The following is an 18,943-nucleotide window of genomic DNA, read 5'->3' on the forward strand; positions in this document are numbered from 1 at the left end:
TAAACAAATCATATTTGTGGGTTGCGATGACCTGGATAACAGGTATGATACGGGAACTTGATCCCCACGACATCACCTCAGCACCCCCACCCTGATCCGGCCTCGCTCGGACGGAGCCGCTGCTGTGACCAGCCTGGGGAGGACGGTGAGAACCATGTCTGCCCCATACCGAGCTGACGGCGCCGGCGGAGCCGGAGGAGCTCACATGTTTTAGAAGTAAAAACACTTGTCAGAAAGACTAAACCAGCCCGTTATTTGTGAGTAGCACAGCTCCATCTAGCATTCAGGAAAACTGATGCTTCTCTGAACCTTAATTCATAAGGGCCTGGTTTCGTGTTAAAAGCTGCTCTTCTGCCCGCAAACAGCCACGGCAAAGGACACCAAGTGTCTGCGCAGCCAGAGCTCCGCACGCCGCTGTCACCCCCTCTGCGTCACGCCGCATCCAGACACAGACCTCTACTCGCCCTAGGAAAGGGTCAGTCCTTTCCCAATACCAAGATGATTTTTTTCCTCACCAAAATTGCTTTTTGAACCCACGTAAACTTTTTTATATGTACAACCCCTCATGGCTACACATCCTGACCTGTATCAGGTGAAAAAGTATTTGCTGTTTGTCTCAAGCCTGTAAAGCTTTTCCAAGCATTGCTTACCGGGTAGAGCATGGGGAAGGAGAGGAAGGAGGGGAAGACCCAGGCCCACCCCAGTTCTGCCACCAAATCGACCCTGGATTTGGCCAAAACCCCTTCACCTTTTTGTTTCGTTGTCCCGGTCCACAGGGCAGCAACGGCAAAGCAGCGCTCTTGGAGTGTCCTGACTGACCACTTGCAAACTCCCGGGAAGTCTGAGCCACCCTGCATTCTGATGCCCTTCAGGTGGCTTAAGGACCTCTGAAACTTTCAAAATACTGAATGTCAGGTGCTAAAATCTCTGACTTGCTGTGCTGACACAGGGCTGCCTTTGCTCACACACTCACAAACGGGCTGGTGAGTCCGGTGCTGGCTGCAGGATGGAGAATCACTGCACCTGTAATTCTGAGGACAGAAACCAGTGTCCTGGGCGCTGGAAGCGTCACTGGAAAGTGTTTCCCCGCTCCCCTGGTGAGGCGCAGCCTCTCGCACTCAGCCTGGCAGTCGCTGCAGCTGTTGAACGGAGCATGGACACTGTTCCTGGCACAGGAATCACATAGTGACTGGAGCCAGGCAAGTGTCACAGGGAATTAAATTTCTGCACCGAGTCTTTCCCTGCAAATGTTTGGGAGAGCGAAGCTTGCTCTGCCAGACCACGGGAAGGCCGATAGCGAAGAGCAAACGTGAACTGTCACGGGCGGCTGCAGCTCCTACAGCAAAGTGCAAATGGGCAGAGGGCCTGAAAACCCACGTCCCGGAGCAGTTCACTCTCCCCAGGTCTTGACCCCAAATCCAGGCCTTTCTGTTTTTGCCGTGACAAAACACTTGGATGCAGGGTTGGGAGTGTTGTGGTTCAACCCCAGCCGGCAGCTCAGCACCACCCGGTGGGATGGGGGAGAGAATCGAGGGAAAAAAAGAGCAAAACTCGTGGGCTGAGATAAAGACAGTTTAACAGGACGGAAAGGAAGAATATAATGAAATAGTAATAATAAAAGAATTAGAATATACAAAACAAGTGATGCACAATGCAATCGCTCAGCACTCACTGACTGTTGCCCAGCAGCGACCCGCCCCTCCCGGCCAGCGCCCCCCAGTTCAGGGACGGGGTGTGACATCGTGGGACATTCCTTGGCCAGGCCGGGTCAGGTCCCCTGGCTGTGCCCCCTCCACTCCTCGTGCCCCCCAGTCTTCTGGTGGCAGGGCACAAGAAGCTGAAAAATCCTTAACCTGGTATAAAGGCTGCTTAACAACAACTAAAACCATCTGCGTGCCATCAACATTGCTTCATAGTACATCCAAAACACAGCACTACGCTGGCTACTGGGAAGAAAATCATCACAGTCAAAACCAGGACAGGGGGCAAGGCAGAAATCAGCAGTTTTTGTAGAAATTTCTCTGAAAGCTAGAGGCAAGGTTACTTTTCTAATTGAATAAACAGCATCTGCAATCTGTTAGTCCTTTGAGAAGAGCCAGACAGATCTGTGCGAGGGAATAAAGGCCCGCTGAAGTGTTCTGGTTCTCAGCTCAAGGGCCACCACCACTTCAGAGGCACTTGATAACACTTTGCTTTCTGAGCTCAAAAGCGAAACCCAGCGCAGAGCGAGTTGCCAGGGCGCGGGTGCGGAGGCTGCTGCCAGCACCAGGAGAGCCCCCGGGGTGCAGCTCCGCGCCCCTGCGCCCCCGCGGCGGGTCTGGCCACGGCCCAGCGAGGGTGGGGCGGTGGGAGCCGGTGGCTGGTGCAGCGGCGGGTCCTGCCAGTCGCGTTGGCACAATCGTTCACACACACCTCGAGGAAAGCGCCGGCTGTGGTCCCCGGTTACACACCCGAGAAGAGCCATCAGGCAGCGCCTCAGCGCGTCCCCGGGGTTCCCCGCGGGCAGCCCCGGCGCAGAGCCCCAGGCGGGTGATGGCGTCGGCCCCTGCACGGCGGGGGCTGCGCCCGGGCTTCCCTTGCCCGTGACTAAATGAGAGGCAGCTGCTTTTCGTCCCCACGTTGCTCAGCGGGGCCCTGAGCGCGGTTCGGGCAGACTCGAGCTCTGTGACCGGTAACACCGGTGCTGCCCCCCCGGCCCCGGGCCGTTCCCTGCACCCACAACCTGCCGGTGGCGGCCGGGGTGTCGCTTCTGCCGCTGCCCCCGCGGCCCCTCGGGTATTTCTGTGCCGTGACCTGGCCCTGGGGCTCTCCCCAGCGGAGCTCCCGCGGGCTCTGCTGAGCCGTGGACGCTCTCGGGGCCTCGCAGGGCCCTGGCCGCTGCACGGGGACACCCCGCGGGGCCGCCCCGCTCTCAGTCCCCTCCCGCTGCCCCCAGCCCTCGTCCCGGCGCGGGTCCGGGGTGCGGGTGTCCGCGGGCCGCAGGCGCCCTCGTCCCGGTGTCTGCGCGTCCCCTCGCTCGGGCTCCGCGGCCCTTGGCGACACCGGCCCCGACCCGGCTCTGACCGCGGGTTCACGGCCCGGGCCGGGCCCGCGCGAGCCGGCGGCCGCGGCCTCCGTCCCCCTCCGCGCCGGTGCCCGGGGCGTCGCCGGGAGGTGGCGGCGGAGGCGCCCGAGCGACCGTTACCGGCGCCTCCGGCCACGGCGGGCGGGCCCCGGCCCTCGCCCCGCCGGCGCCCCCTGACCCCGACCCCTGACCCCGCCCCCTGACCCGGCCCCGCCCCTCCGCGCCCCCGGCGCCGTCCCGCCCCCGCGGCGCCTCAGCCAATGAGCGGCCGCCGCCGCATCCGGGGCCCGCGTGTCCCCCCGCCCGCCGCTCGCGCTCGGCCATGGCGGAGGTGAGTGAAGCGGCCGCGGGGTCGCGCCGGGCCTCCCGCTCCCCCCCCCCGGCCGGGCGGGGGCACCGGGTCCCCCCGAGCCCCGGCAGAGCGGGGCTGCCCGGGGCCGCGGCCCTGCGGCCGAGGGGCGGATGGGGCGGCGCGGGCTGCCCGAGCGCGGCCCGCCGGGGCGGGGGCCTCTGGCCGAGGGGCGCCGGGGCCGGGCGGGGGAAGGGGCGCCGGGGCGGGACCGGCGGGAGAGCCGCGGCGGGGCAGCGGCTGAGCCCGGGGAGCGGCGCCGGCTCTGCCCTCCCGCCGGCGCCCGCGGAGGCAGCGGCGGGGCTGCCCGCGGCGGAGGGCCCGCGGCCGGACCTGGGCAGAGCGGCCCGGGAGGGGCGCGTAAGGGGGCTTTGGGCCGGGGGCCCCGCCGGAGCGGCTGGGGCGGGAGGGGCCGGTGGTGAGGCCGGAGCCCCGGAGGCTTTAGCGCAGCCGGGTCCCGCGGCGTCGGGGTGGGGTCGCAGGGGAGCCGCGGTCAGAGGGGTGCGGAGCGGCTGGAGCGGGGCTCGCAAAGGCTGGAGGCGACCGGCGGGGCCTGAGCAGCGGCAGAGCCCGGAGGTCGGGGCCAGGGGAACGGCAGAGGGCCGGGGAGGGTTTGGGTGGCTGGGACGGGGGGGAACCGCCCGGGCGGGGGCAGCTCGAGCTGTGGTGCTGGGTGGGGGTGTCCCTGCGCCTCTCCTGTCGAGGTGTGTCCTGTCGAGGTGTGTCCTGCCGTGTCCTGCCGGAACGTTACGGCCGTCACCCCCCACGCTTACGGTGGTGATGCCGCTCCCTGTCGCGTCCTCGAAACGTCCCCGTCCCGTCGCTGTCGTGGCCCGTCCGCGCCTCGTGAAATCCCTGTGGTGCCGCGGCGTGGGCGAAGGGCGCTGGGCAGGCATCGAGGTACCTGCTGCTCTCTCGCTGGATCTTGGAACTCGAGGCGCCTCACCTGTGGCAACTTCTGCTCAACACAAGGCCCTGCTTTCGGGGTATTTCAGCATTTTGCACGAGGCACCATCTGGCCTGTCCATCCCACCCAGAAGGGTTTGGTCCTCGCTGCTGCCTTCGGCGGAGCCCCAGGGGCGCTGCGGTCTGTGCCGGCGCGTGGTCTCGTGGGCTGTTGGGCTGCGCTGCCCTTGTGCACGCAGGACCCTGCCCTGGGGAGATCTGGGAGCTGTCGCTGTCTCACAGAAGAGGTTTGAACTGCAGAGTGTCCCTGCTGTGACACCGCTGCTGGGGCACCAATTTCTCCAAGCAGTGTAGGAGGTGACCTGTCTGTTCGCTCTTGGCTTTTTCAGGTCCGTAGCTTACAGGAGGAATCTGTTTCCATCCATTCTGCTTCCCTCTGGCTACGGCTGGAGTTTGCAGAAAATGGACCCATGTCGGTAGTGCAGAGAAGGCAAAGGAACATGGAACGCTTCTCTCACCAAGTCTGAAATGGGTGTTACACTAGCTCAGGGAACCACGTTAGTTATTGAAGTAGTAACACTGGAAAGGGAAACCTTCTCTATCTTCACTCGCTTTCTTGCAGGAGTGGTTTCAGCCTGAAGGGTTTTCTCCAGTAGTTCTCTGGAGAAACTATCTGTCTTGCACTGGGAGACAGCCTTGTCGGTGCAGAAAGCTCAGGTTCTTCCTCTGCCTGCCTATCCTAAAACACGGCTGTTGCTTTGTTCCGTGTACTCAAAAACTTGAGTCCAGAATTAAGGAGAGAGTGCTGGAGTCATCCAGAAATACAAACGTGAGTAATTGGCCAACCTCTGTGTAACTTTTGAGAGGGGAAAGTTATTCTCATGCCTGAGACTAGTGGCAGGAAAGCAGCTGCTGGGAAACTCAAAGTGAGATTTTCCCCCGCCAGTAAATGGCCCGTGGGTGTAGGAGCCCATTTCCAGCTTCAGGCTGCGCTGTCGGAATAAACGATGTTCACCACCGTGACCTGTCATGGTGACCAAAACTGTCACCAGCAACACGAGCATCTGCACCTTGTCGGAGAACCGGCCTTGGTCTGGGGGTACCTGGCAGCGCCCCGCTGCCATCCTGGCACGTGTCGTGCGTTGTGTGTCCTGCCTGACGTCTGGACTCGCAGCGTCAGAGCTCGCATGTCGCAGCTTCCTCACCTTCCAACGCAGGAGCGCAGCGTCAGCGATCGGTGCAGTCAGCAACATTCTCTCTGTTGTTGTTTCTGCGTTTAAGCCAGAGCTGCCTTTCTCCTCTGCTCCTTCGACTCTTGTTTCTGTGGTCTTCTGGATTTGTAAATAATCGGAGGGATCATTCGGTTTCACACGTTTCAATTTGGGGATGGAATGGGCCGTTTGCCTTGTCCATCACTTGTTTCTCTGTTTCTCAGCCCGAGCACAGCACTGCTGTCACTTCGCGGTGACTCCAGCTCACAGCGGTTCCCGCTTGCTCTGGCACCGCGTTCCTGCTTCGGGGCAGTAAACCCCTGGTTAGTTACCGAGTTGTCACCCTGTCGCACTGACTATCACTCTTCATCTCAGCACCTGATCGTTAGTATAAGATCTCCTCATTCCTGAAGTGTTCTTGACATCTCTTCAAGCCAGCCCATCCACTGCCAACAGTTTCAGTCTTTGTTTTCAAAGTCCTTCACGTGCGGCTCCATATTGATCCCCGCACGAAGGAGGCGCAATCGATTTATAGATCATTGTCTCGGGAAAGAGAGTTCTGCAGATGGCTTGAGACGAGAGGGAGTAAGTGTAGATCCCACCCTTATCCTTTTCATGAAACTGGGGTTGTTTGCATGGAAGGATTTATCCAAGAGGGTTTTGTACTTGGTCACGTTCCAGCAAAGGGGCTCTGACACTTTCCCGAGTTAAGAAGCCATTTCCCGCTGTGACCATCCTCAAAGCAGAGGCTGCCCGAATCCTTCCCATCCTTTCACTAGACCACGAGCTCCCTTTTCTTCGTGTGCGGGTGACTGGGCTCTGTCTGCACCCAGAGTGGTCTCCAGGGGCTTCTCTTGCTGCCGATACTCCACACTCGTGGGGGTGAGCGCAGCACGTGGCAAGCGCTCGGTTGGGCCGGAGGCTGCTGCTTCTCACGGTCCTGGTAGAGGAAGGAGCAGGAATTCCACGGTTGCTTCGCAGATCCTCTCCCTCCCTCTCGGTCCTTCTCTCGTATGGCGGCGTCTGCTGCTGCCTTCAGCCGTTATCGCAGCAGTAATTGTGTCTAGGAGAGAGCTGCCTCTCTGGTCCTTACGGAAGGTGCTGACACCTGAAGGCACTAACTCAGAACCCAAAGTCTGGGGTGGCTTTTTTGGTATGTGCTTTCCTCTCTTGTTAGAGGATACAGTTTTGATGTGAAGCTGTACCGTGTTTTCTTAAATAAGCTGTAAGAGCCTCGTACTGAAGCGCTGCAGAGGTCCTGGCTCCCGCTGACTAAGTGAGGAGTAATGGTGCACGGCTGAGGTGGTGAATGGCCGAGGATCCTGAGGAGATGTCACTGGTGACGGGGGACTGACACTGGTTTTCTTCCGCAGTCGGATGCTCTCAGTCACCTTAAGGCATTGGTTAATTACCTCCTTGCTCCCCACCTAGGCTGAACTTGATGAGCAGCATTTCCATGTACAGCAGCCCAAGGAGCAGCAGATGTTCTGGGTTCTTTTCCAGGCCTCAGCCCATACTGCTGCCTGAACTCCTGACCGAGCACTGAAGGCCAGAAAGCAGGTGCCTGTTCTCGGTGTCTACTTGTCTCATCCTCTCCTGCCTTGCCTGTGCCGCTCGTAGTCCTACCGGACTCCTTTGCTGCCTGCTCAGCTCTCAGTTTCTTTGCTCGCCCCTCTGAGCCCTCTGGATGCGGTGAAGCCCTGGGGTGAAGCCGGCGCGTCGTGGCGGCAGCGCCTGGTGCCTCTCCGGAGCGGGGCCGTTCCTAAACGCTGTTCAAACAAGTGTGGTGTGTGTGTTCAGAATAATGGCTTAGGGCCAAAGTCCTTCTCTGAGTGAAGATGTAAGCCATAAAAATCCGAGGTCTTAAACTGGTGAGAGGATAAATAATTAGCGGAGTGCTGAAGGTAGAAAAGATAAAATGGAAGCTCTGCTGCGTGCAGTTAGAGACTGAGGGGAAGGTGGGGAACCCAGAGGAGAGGGGGCCTGGGAGAGCTGTTAAACGCACTCGACCAGAGCTCTTTTTGCACAGCGCAGTTTCTGATGCTGCTCTGTGTGGGTTTTGTTAACTTTTGCTTTGAAATTGAGCGAATTGCATTTGCTGGTGGGGTTGAGTGGCGGGAGGTGTTACGTTTTCAAGAGGAGGTGTCTCAGCCCTGTTCCTCTCTTTCCTTGAAGGCCTCGGTGGGCAGGCAGAGCCCGAGGGTGGTGCCGTACCCAGCCCGCAGCCTGTGTCCTGGAGATCCTGGCCTTCAGAGTGCAGCAGGTAGCCACGGTTTATGTGTTGGTCTGGTTTCCAGAGGAAACAAGGCTCCTGTCATCAGCCTCTCTGTTCCCTTCTCCTCCCAAGATCTTCCGAACCTGGTGCTTGATTCCCACGCCGTTTGACAGAGGAGGAAGGTCTTAAAGGTGCCAAAGCTCCTACAAGTGTCCCTTTGCCCGTTCTTGCAATAAGGGGTAATTATCCTAAAAATGCCTCGGGTGAAGAAAAGGCTGCAGTGTGTGTTCCCATTTTATGACACTGGTGAATCCAGTCAGGAGGGACATGTGGATACGCAGAAAACCTTCCGGCTGGGGTGTGTCAGTCAGCTGTGGGACTCGGCTGTGCAGAGAGCCAGGCTTTGCAGTTTGGCACTCCCAGAGCACTTCTTCCCCTTGAGCTCCCCAGCCCCTCTCACTCCTTCCTACCTAATCTCTTCCTCTGGCATATGGATCGTCCCCAGCTTTGCTACAGCTTGCGCGTGGCTCCAGGGGGTGACAGTGTCTGACTTCTCGTCCCTGCAGTTGTGTCAATGGGCTCAGCTGACCATCGACTGAACCTCGCAGAGATCCTCTCACAGAACTATGGTGTGCGGGAAGAAAGGGAAGAAGAAGATGATACTCAGGAGAAGCAGAAATCCTTAGAAGAGCTGGAGAAGAGTTTCAGTGCCTCTCAGGTAAAGGCAGCAGGAGAGGGGAAGGGAAAGGACCTGTCGGATTTTCTTGTTGCTGTCCCAGTACCGGTACCAAAGATCTTTGTGATAAGCTCTGGCTTGCTCAGCTGGCAGCACGCTGGGTTTAGGCCCATCAGCGAGCCTTGGGTGTGCGTTTGGGTGGGAAGGAATGGTTCTGACAGCAGGCGACGGCAGTGGATCTCGGAGTCTTCCTCTGGCAAGTAGCGGCTCTGCCGAGGTGGCCTTCACTGCCCTCGCTGACGAGCCGTCAGCTGCTGGGGCGTGTTCAGTGCCTGTTTCACCGTGGAGGAGCTGCCAAGATGAGGTGACGTGGTGGTCCCACGGAGACCTCGGTGCACACAAAGCGTGTCCTTGGTGACAGAGTCTCTTCAGGTCAGGCACAAGAGTTAACACGGGGACCTGCTCCTTCCCTTGCCTTGTAAATACAGCTGTGAGGTACAGCGTCTCTTCGCCAGCATGAGCTCTAGTATTAAAAATAAATATATTTTAAAGATGCGCTTGACTATTGCTTTGGGGTGAAGCTCCCTGTCCTCTCCGTCCCTCCGAGAGGAGCAGGCTGAGGTGGGTCCTGGCAGACCGTGCTGCCTTTGCCCCTGCGTGTCTCTGTTCACTGCAGCTGGTGGTGTGCTCGGTGATTGTTCCATTCCTGATGAAGCTTTGTCCTCCTCTCGCCCAGAGCAGTGAAATGCCATTTGAGGAGCTGCTTGCACTTTATGGCTATGAGGCATCTGACCCCATCTCGGAGCAGGACAGTGAGAGCAATGATATTACTCCAAATCTCCCAGACATGACTCTGGATAAGGTAAGAGCTGCTGTCTGCTGGGGAGTGCTCTTGGGTTACTGGGCTGTCCCGGAGCCCCACATGCCTGGGAGCTCTTCTCAGGTGGGGCTGACTAATGCTGGGGAAGGGCCCTGCCTGGTTCCCCCTGTTCTGGTGTCCCAGTGAGGACGCTGGGTGTGGAAACGTGAATGTAAAGAGTTTAGAGGAGACTGGAGAAGGGGCAACTGCTTTAAAAAGAACGCTGTAAAAACTCTTTTTGGAACTTGGGTTACAAGTCTTTGCAGGTAGATGTGGATCTGTGGGGAGTTGGGGAAGGTTTGTGTCTTCCCAGGTGAAGCTGTGGCTCCTCCTGTTCTAGCTGAAGTCTGTAGAAAGCTTTTTTTTCTCCCAGTATCTTTGAGATATTTGTTGTGAGTGGAGCTCTTCAGAGAGGGCCACTTATTTGTCCTCTCTCTGGCTTCCATGGGAAGCTGTTCTTGACACTTCCAGAAGTGCTGCTGGGGAAAATAGTCTGGGGGTGGTGGGCAGTGAGAGGGAGAATCTGTCTTTGGACAGGCTGTGGGAGGGTGAGGAGGTCTGTGGATGCGGCCACCCTTGGCCAGAAATGCTTTACTCTAGGCCTCACCCCTCCTCATATAATTTTTAATTTAAAAATATTTTTCACTTTCTTGTTGTTGTTAAAAGGAACAAATAGCGAAGGATTTGCTTTCAGGGGAAGAAGAGGAGGAGACACAGTCTTCAGCTGATGATCTGACTCCATCCGTCACATCCCACGATGCATCGGACCTATTCCCCAACCAGCCTGGCTGTATGTGTCGCTAATTGCTAAGTAATTGGTTTTTACTTAAATGTGATGTGCAAGATAGGGCAAGAATGTTTTTTTTTTTTAATTTTGTCACTTAGTTTCCTGACATCAGGTTTTCCCCTCCCCTTCTGGGGGCTGCAAATAAACCTGAGTGCCAGTGGTTAGGACGTGGTAGCGAGTAGGTGAGTAGCGGGTCAAGGGGAGAATCGTCTTTAGCTGCAGCTCATAACACTGAGAGAGTGAGAATTGTTTTGCTGCCTGTACAATCGCAGTCAGAAAGGTCAGTACTGATCTGGCATCTCTAGCAGTGAGTAGGTTTGGCAGTACTAGTGGTGTGATAGACTGTGGCAGCTCCTAAACGCTGGGATATGTGGGAAGCCAGAGTGCAGGGAGAGGCTCAGCACGAAGTGATCTTATTCCTTCTGCTGCCCTGCGAAACGAGGGGGTCTGAGCCCCCCTGGCTGGTTGGCACCACCCCTCTGGCGAGTGTGCACATTTTCTTATTATTTAGAAGGATAAAATTAAAATACGGCCAAGCTGTCACTGTGAACCGTGCTGAAAGTAACTTTAAAACAGAAAACGAAGGGAAGGAGAGGGAACATAGGACAACAGGAAAAAAAAAATAATTTCACAAGTACGGATCTCTTCCTTTTCCACAAAGCAAACAACTTCCTTGCTGATGAAGATAAAGAGCCCTGTTCATCTCCATGTGCTTCCTCCATGGCTGAGGAGTCAGAGGAGGATTCCATCCCATCCAACGAGTGTAAGAAGGTAAATGGTGTGAGTGCCCTGGGAAGGGGAGCTGACACTGTGCGGAGTGACGCCAAAGCACCGGGATGTTTCCCCAGGAAATCTTTTCTTTTGCTCAGCGCCTTGCATTTTGTGGAAGGCAGTGCCAGATGTGGGTTACAAGAGGCTTTTTTAATATGCTCTTGAAATCTGTATCTGAAATTATCTTCTGCTTCAGATGTGGGAAATGCTGTTATGCCTTGGTAAATTAAAACTGCAGCCTGTAGCCCTATAAAGGTGAAATGCTGTGCAGTATTCCCAGCAGGATTTACTGAGGAACCATCTTACAAAATGGAAGAGGATGAATTTGGAAGAGGATGAATTTTCCAAATTCATCCTGGCTGTAAAGGCTGCAGGAGAGCTTCGGCATTTTTTTATCTCCAGCCTCAGCTGCTTGCCATATATCTTTAACATTAAAACTATGTAAATGCCTGAGGTCCCCAAAGCATCGTCTGGTTGATAGTAAATCTTCTTAGTTACCCTATAAAACAGTCAGGGTTCCCTAGAAGCAATAGTGACAGCGGGGACTACCGATACATAAATCGAGCGCGTGGTGTTGTAGCCCCTAAATCAGGGAGCACTGGGCCCTGCCTGCAGCCTCTTCCACTTCCACTGACCCTCCTCTCTGGGTGATATTTCAGGAGATCATGGTTGGACCCCAGTACCAAGCCGCTGTTCCCATCCTCCACTCAAACAGGCACGGGGAGAAGGGTAAGGCAGCCTGCTGCGTGTGGTGGGGCCGGGGCCGCCGGCCTGGCGCGGGGGCTGCAGCAGCTGGGGGGAGCAGGGCTGGCACCGCGGCCATCGGGGGGCCCCGTGGCACCTGGGTTGGTGTGGAGGAGGGCCAAGGAGAAGCGATGCCCTTCTGGAGACAGTCCAATTTATTTTTCTCTGACATTCTCCCTAAGTGGCCAGAGTTAATGCCCGGTACTCCCTGGAGCTGAGAGTTTCCAATTTGACGGGGTGTCTGCAGAGTAGATAGGGGTGCCTTGATCTGCAGGTTGTGGCTGTAACTCGTGCAAGACCAGCAGCAGCTTGCTGAGTTTCTGGACACGATGGCTAACAGAAGGCCACTTCTTGAGAAATGACTTGATTTCTCCCTGGTTCTTTTATCCTAGCAGACTCCGAGCAAATCACTTAAAGCAGCTGGAAGTTACCAGTTTTGTAGGTTCTGTCTCAGATTTACCCAGCATAGTTCTCGGAACCTTTCGCTGTTACATTATCAGTGCTCTCAGCACTCTGTATTGAAGGCCACAGATTCAGTGCATGCTTCCCATAACCCGAACGTTTGCATCAGTGTGGAGTGAAAGGAAACTGATAGTAGATCCCAGGGGGGGGGGTTGTGCCTCTGACCTGATTTTAGTGATTCTACAGGGCGGAAGAGTTGGTTCCTTTGTCTGTAGAAAGCAGTTAAGTACAGAGGGTGCTAAAGTTTTTATCTGAATAGAAAAATCTCAGTATTTCTGATTATTTTTAATTGCAGTCTTTGCTCTTGCTTTCTCTGTGCTCTTACTTTACTTAAACGTCTCCGCGCTGTCGCGTGCTGCGTCCTTACGGACCAGGAGCCGGGGCAGGAACCACCCGGTGCTCCTGCTGCTGTGGGTGGTGGAGGGTGTCACCAGCTCTCACGGAGGGGACATCCCTGCAGCTCCTTCGTTTTGTGACTAGGGCTGGGAGAGGGTCTCGAGCCTGGGCCGGGGTTGTAGCTCAAACCTGCCTTCACCTCCCACCCCTTTTGCTCGCTGCCTGCTGGAAAAGACACCGTAGAACCTGGGGGGTTTAGCTGCCAGGATTAATGACTCAGAGCAACAGTCTTTGAGAACGTGGTAACACAAACCTTGCCAGCCCGCCCTTCCGAAGAAGTGGAAGCAAGCCGAGCCTGTGCTTAGGGCTCTAAAAGAGGTATAAAGGGTGTTACGCTTACCTGCCCTCGGAACGAGGAGGGTGAAGGCAGTGCCTCGCAGATGGCTGCTGCCGGTGTGCCAGGCGGGGTGTCCTCCCTCCTCCCGCCTCTGCCACGCATGCACGTGCGGCCATTTCTCAAAAGCAGCAGAATTCTGTGATTAGCTCATTTCAGTGCTTTTTCTGTTAGCTTATGAGAATGAAGATCAGCTGCTCTGGGACCCAAACATTCTCCCCGAGAGGGAGGTTGAAGAGTTCCTGTACCGTGCCGTGAAGCGGCGGTGGGACGAGCTGTCTGGCGGCGGCCTGCCGGAGGGAGAGGTGGTGAAGGACAACGAGCAGGTACGTGGGGGGCTGCCCGCAGCCCGCGGGGGCTCTGGTGCTGCCGGCGCCAGCCGCAGTGTCCCGAGGAGATCCTGGGTGAGGGGGGACAGGGCCAGACTCCAGCGATCCTCTGTGCGGGCCGGTGGGGCTCTGCGGCTCGGCTGTGGTCTGGGAGGATTTTCACCTCCCGGTGGGAAGACGGGAACGGCTGTTGGGGAGCGGACCACGGGCCTGTCTAGTTTAGTGCTTTTCTTCCCACGCAGTAACAGATGTTTGTGGAAAGCGTGTAACGGACTGGGCAAGCAGGGGACGGGTACTGCCTTGACTGCGTTCTCCCAGTATCCCAAACTGAGCCAGGGCTTGCAGCAGGAACATCCTTTCGGATCTGTCCTCTAGAGCGTCGCCTAGTTCTTCTTCGAAGCCAGCAGAGGATCAGACACTTGGCTAAGAAACTTCAGAGCAGTTGTGTTTCCTCTAAGCAGCCAGGTTAGACTCACAGTAGGTCTGCAGGAGCGGAGGCACAGCTGTAATCTGCTGAGCTGCTGGTAAAGCTGCATCTTTTCAGTCCCAGGGTTTGTAATCCGGGGCCTTGAAAAGCGAGACTGTGCTGGTGGTCAGACCGGGGCTAGTGGCAAAGTGGCTCCTGGGAAAAATAAGTTTTATGAGACAAATGTGAGTCACGAGCAGGTTGGTTTGTGGTGTGTTGCTCAGGTATGTGCTGTGAGTAATTTTGTTGTGTTTCCTAGGCTTTGTATGAGCTGGTTAAATGCAACTTCAATGCAGAAGAGGCACTGCGGAGGTTACGGTTCAACGTGAAGGTTATCAGAGGTGAGAGCCCTCCATGGTCGGGTTCTGCCCCAAACATCAGGGCACACCTAATTCTTTCTAGGTTCTGTACATCTCCTCCAATTCATCTTTCTTTCTGCTACAGATGAGCTTTGTGCCTGGAGCGAGGAAGAATGCAGAAATTTTGAACATGGCTTCAGGGTCCATGGGAAGAACTTCCATCTGATCCAAGCAAACAAGGTAAGGACGCTCGGCCCCGCGGCCCACAGACAGAGGAGAGGAGGCTCGTGCCTTTGCTCCAGAGGTACGTTTGGAGCTCAGCTAATGCAGGGAGGTCAGGACCGCCGAGTTCCAGCCCCAGGCTTTGTGTTGACTCGTGCTCGCAGGTGATGGGCTCTTCACTGCCCCGCTCTGCCTTATTTTCCAGGTGGGAGAAGTCACAAACAACACTGACCTGCATGAGTGATGTCAGTTAATTACTGATTAGCCCTTTCTGGAGTCTCAAAAGTTCTTTCCAAACTCTCAGCCCTTGCAGTGCTTCCTGTGAATGAGTTGAGCATGTGGATGTTGTGTAAAGTCCCCTGGGGTCCTCTAGAATGGAAGAGGCTGTTGTAGGGAGAGCTGGGCCCCAGGACACAGGCTGCTGTGCTGGGAGTTGGCAGAGCCAGAGTCCAGTCCTACCGCTGATTGACTGTGGGCCTGTTGGCGCTGGCCAGTGCGGACGGATGCAGGTTTGCTCTCCCCGTGCTCGGCGTGCTGCTGGCAGCGCAGGAGGCTCCTGCACAGAGGCACCGTGTGCGGACCCGCACCGGGGGCTGCAGCAGCTCTTGTGCACTCTGGGGAGTTCTTCCTCTGGCCTGTTACCACCTTGGGAACCTCAGTAGGTGCTTCTGGTCCGCGGATGTGTCCATAGCTATATAGATTGCTGCAACACAATTTTCTGTGCTGATTAAATGGGAGAACGTGCTCCCCGTGGTGCCGCTCGGGGCACGGCGTTCTGACCACCATGTTTCTCCCCAGGTCCGCACCCGGTCAGTGGGCGAGTGTGTGGAGTATTACTACATGTGGAAAAAATCAGAGCGCTACGACTACTTCACTCAGCAGACTCGTTTAGGAAGGAAGAAGTACGTCCTCCACCCTGGAGCCACGTGCGTGGAATATTCTCACACTAAAATTAGTAATATTAACCTCCCAGTGAAGGTTCTGCTGCTGAGTGCCTCTGCTTAAAAGCCTGAACTTTCTGCTCTGGGAGGTTTCCTGGGTGGGAGCGTGGGGGGGTGCAGTGGGTGTGCTCAGAACATAAACACTTAGTGTGGGCAGGGAGGATAAAGCAGTTACTTGCATGGATGTGGACTTTCTTTTGTCAGAAAACACTGTTTTGTTTCAGACAAACCCGTCCACGGAAATCAAGGCTAGGGTCAGGGATTCAGGGCTGACCTCAGGAAACAGTTGAGTGCAGTTTTGGGAAGGGAGCTTTTTAAGTTCGAAAATACACTATTTCTGATGGTTTGGAACCTGAATTAATTTCTTTCCCTGCTGCCACCCTTTGAGGCAAAATTCCTCATTTTGAAATGGATGCTAATTGCAGAAAATACTTTTCAAAAAGGTTGAAACTGAAACTTTTTAAAAGGCTGAAATTAAACATTTAAGTTGAATCAATTAAAAACGTTAGATTTATTATTATTATTATTATTATTATTATTATTATTATTATTATTATTATTATTATTATTATTATTATTATTGATGCAGAACAGGAAAATACCTGAAATCTCAAATCCCCCCAGGGTGGGAAAATATTTTCTCGCACTTGCTCCCTGCTGCACCCCAAGGCTGTGGAGGCGCTGCGGTGGTTCTGGGGATCTGCCTGTCCCCGGGGCAGCGTCTGGCCGTTGGTTTCGCTTTGGGAGGGGCTGAGGCTGGGGGCTGGGGCACAGCTCTGTGTTTTAGGAAGCCACAGAGCCCGCTGGGGGCCGTGGGCCAGGCTGAGCTGGGCTGAGCCGCTGGGATCACCCAGCGCCGAGCCTGAACCGGGCTCTGCGGAGGCAGAAGGGACGGGCGCTCGCTCCGATGAGGTCTCTGCAGTCCTGGAGCTTTAGCTGTTGATGGTTTTCGGTCCCTGTCGCCGTTTCCCCCCCACCCCTCTGCGTGGCGGGCGGTGGCAGCGCTTGTCTCTCTGTCCCCACAGGGATTACACCGACAATGACTTGGATGGGGGTGAAGTAGAAAACACCAGTCGTTCTCGGAGCTCCCCGCCGATTCCCTCTGCAGCCAGCTGCCTGGATGCTCACTTCAGCCAGGACCAGATGGCCATAGAGAGCGCAGGTAGTGGGGGTGATGCGGCTCAGACCCTCCTTTGCCTTCCTCCTGTGGCCGTATCCAGCCTTTGCTGCCCTCCCCGGGCGCTCGCTTTGCCCTGCACCAGGGACCAGCCCCGGGCAGATCTCGGTGTGAGCCAAGGAGACTTGTCTGTCTCTGCATTGGCCAGTAGTGACTTAAACATCGAGTTGTTCCTGCCTCAGGCTTGGAGGGGCGGCCTCAGTCCTGCCCAAAGCAGAAGGGTTTGACTTTGGGCAGTGGCTCCTCCGGGGGCTGGTTTAAGGCACCAGAAGTTGGGCGGGACCGAGCAGAGCGGGCGCCTGCGAGGGGGCTCACGGGCAGCCCCAGGCGGGTTCGTGCCGTCGCCATCCTACTGCTGGTGAAGGTGTTGGGGGGGCACCTCCTGGGGGCTGTCGGCTCGAGGGGACAGGATTTAGGGTTTGGCTTATCTTGGAGTGTCTCTGTGAGATTTCCTCTAATTTCCGTAGAAACACGGATGGCCTCCCATGTGCTGGCTGCATCTCGCCTGCCTTCGGTGGGTGCTGGCGGGGATCATGGTTGCTCTAATACAGAAACGTTTGTGCCCTCAGACAGACGCGGCTGTGGTTAGGTGGGACTGACCTGGGTTCTGGGTTCCGTGTGTCGCGCACTCACCGGCTTTCTTTCGCCTGCTCTCCCCCACCCTTTCCCCTGCCCTGTCTCCCTTTCCTGCTTTGCGGCGCGCAGAGCCCCTGAGCGTGGAGAGCACGGCCTGCAGCCTGGGCAGCATCAGCGAGTCGGGGCAGGGCTACGAGTGCAGCACGCCTTCGGAGACCAACTGCTCCTTCGAGCCGGCGGAGGAGGCGCCCTCGGGAGGCAGCGCGGCTCCCTGCACGCAGCCCGGCCTCGCCCCCCCGGAGCTGGGGCTCTGCGCCTTGCCGCCCGCAGGAGCAGGACTCGCAGAGAAGCAGGAGACGTTGCAGAGCTCTGGTGAGACGATAACCATGGACTTCACTCTCCCTGCAGACATTAATGAGGGTTTGCCTTTAATTGCTGGCCCTGTGGATTTGGACAGAGACCCAGAGGCAGTGGTGGCCCCTGCGCAAGTGTCCTTATCGGTCACAGATTTTGGCCTCATCGGCATTGGAGATGTAAATAGTTTTCTGACTGCTCACCAGGCTTGCCCGACTCCTGTGGCTCGGTCGGAGCCTTTGTCGCAGTGAGTCTCCAGTCGCAAACCTGTCACAGACCCAGCAAGGACTTTGAGCTGACTGAGTGAAATCCTGGAACTTCCGCTGTTCCGCAGGGACAGTTTGGAGCTGTTGGTCAGAATCTGTCTTTCCATCCTCCTTGATCCAAGGTTACAGTGAAACCAAACACCTTTCTGCTCCAGTGTGTTTGACACAATCACGCAAAGCTGGCGGCCGGCTTTAAAGGGGGGGTCCATCACCCCGTTGCCTTGACCACGCGTCACCCCAGGTAACAGCAGGCTGCTGGGAGGGCCCCGCCTCAGGGCGGGGGAGTCGTCCCTGGGCCCCGCCGGGACGCTCGGAGCGCAGAGATGCTCCGAGAGCGCTCGGGGGCTGGGGTGGAGGACGCAGCCTCCCCCACGCAGGGCTGGGGCCGCCCGTGCCGCGGGCATCTGCCTGGGCACGGCGATGCCCGGGGAGGCTGAGGAGTCGCGGCCTCTGGCCCGAGGCTGTGTGGGGCAGTGGAAGTCCTGCCCGTTCCCTCCTGGCGCCGGGGCAGCAGCTGCCCCGTTAGACTCCTGCAGCTGCGCCCGCTGTCCCCCGCTCTGCCCCCGGCACCGGCGGGACGTGGCCGGCCCAGCCCTTGGGCCGGAGTCTCGGGGCTGGGGAAGGGACGCGGCGCGGAGCCATGGCTCCAGGTGCTCCTCCCCTCGCAGCCGGGCGGTGGAGAACGTGTGAAGGGAGTTTCTAGGCCCAGGAGCAATGTCAGCGTTTCCCCTCCTGGCGGGGAGCGACTCGGCCTCGCCGGGTGCGGGGGAAGCGCGGATGGAAGCGCCGGCTCGCTCAGAGTGTGCCCCCTCTGGGAGGAGGTTGTGCAGTCCCCGGGGCATGGTCCCGGGCAGGAGAGAGCCGCCGTCGCTGGGCATCCCCACCCCTCCCGCCTCACGGAGGAGCTCCCCCTTTTCCAAGAGGAAAGTGTCTTTACTGCCGTCAGCAGCGTGCAGGCAGGTGACGGTCCCGCGTGGTGGCGATGCGCCCACTGCTGCGCCGGAGCCCAGGGCTGTTCCTGCCCGACCCTTCCCGGTCTGGGGTTTGCCACCGGCTCAAATCCACATGTTCTCATTCCCCTTTTTTTCCGTGCAGGGAATGCTGTCTGCTGGCTTGCTGGGCAAGGCTCTGGTGCAGATGTTCCCTCCCTCCAGCCATTTTCTGCACTTGGGAAGGGGTTTGGGTTGAAGTTTTCTGCTTTTTTGGTAGAGGCCTTCAGGCTGTGATGCTGCAGTCGGTTCTGCTGCCAGTGGATCTGGAAGATGACTAAACCCTTACCCGCATCCTCCCTGAGGTTGTGCTCAGCCCGGCCGTGGGAGCACGGACGCAGCATTGGGCAGCTGCGCGGGGTGACAGGACCAGAGCCTGTGTCTCCTCCGTGCTGGCAGGGCTTTGCTTTGGACCCCGGCTGGCTCTGCCCGGGGGTGCTGAGCCTCGGCCCCTGCCGTGAGCCCCCTCCCTCAGTCAGACAGACGCCGTAACCAGGGTCTCCCCTCGAGCTGCTCCCAGTTGCTGGAAACCGAACGCAAATACGAGTGC

At 57.3% G+C, this 18,943-nt stretch overlaps 1 protein-coding gene across 6 annotated transcripts; it reads left to right on the forward strand.

Moving 5' to 3' along the window:
* The first annotated feature begins 3,316 nt into the window (after positions 1-3,316).
* MIER2 (MIER family member 2) lies at positions 3,317-17,394 on the forward strand. Of its 6 annotated transcripts, none has more exons than XM_074927972.1 (14): positions 3,317-3,395; positions 7,706-7,793; positions 7,878-7,984; positions 8,312-8,463; positions 9,098-9,283; positions 9,947-10,070; positions 10,729-10,838; positions 11,498-11,567; positions 12,949-13,100; positions 13,829-13,910; positions 14,014-14,108; positions 14,889-15,016; positions 16,057-16,193; positions 16,914-17,394. In XM_074927972.1, exons 4-14 carry the CDS (start codon positions 8,320-8,322, stop codon positions 17,387-17,389), a joined length of 1,704 nt encoding a protein of 567 aa, XP_074784073.1. In that variant the 5' UTR covers positions 3,317-3,395; positions 7,706-7,793; positions 7,878-7,984; positions 8,312-8,319; the 3' UTR covers positions 17,390-17,394. The 6 variants fall into 6 exon arrangements, with proteins under 6 accessions (XP_074784073.1, XP_074784072.1, XP_074784070.1 ...); XM_074927971.1 differs by having other exon boundaries at positions 7,878-7,936; XM_074927969.1 differs by lacking the exons at positions 3,317-3,395; positions 7,878-7,984 and having other exon boundaries at positions 7,478-7,793; positions 14,889-14,992.
* Positions 17,395-18,943: the final 1,549 nt, after the last annotated feature.

This window comes from Athene noctua, chromosome 27 (genome assembly GCF_965140245.1).
Source record: "Athene noctua chromosome 27, bAthNoc1.hap1.1, whole genome shotgun sequence".
NCBI lineage: Eukaryota > Metazoa > Chordata > Aves > Strigiformes > Strigidae > Athene > Athene noctua.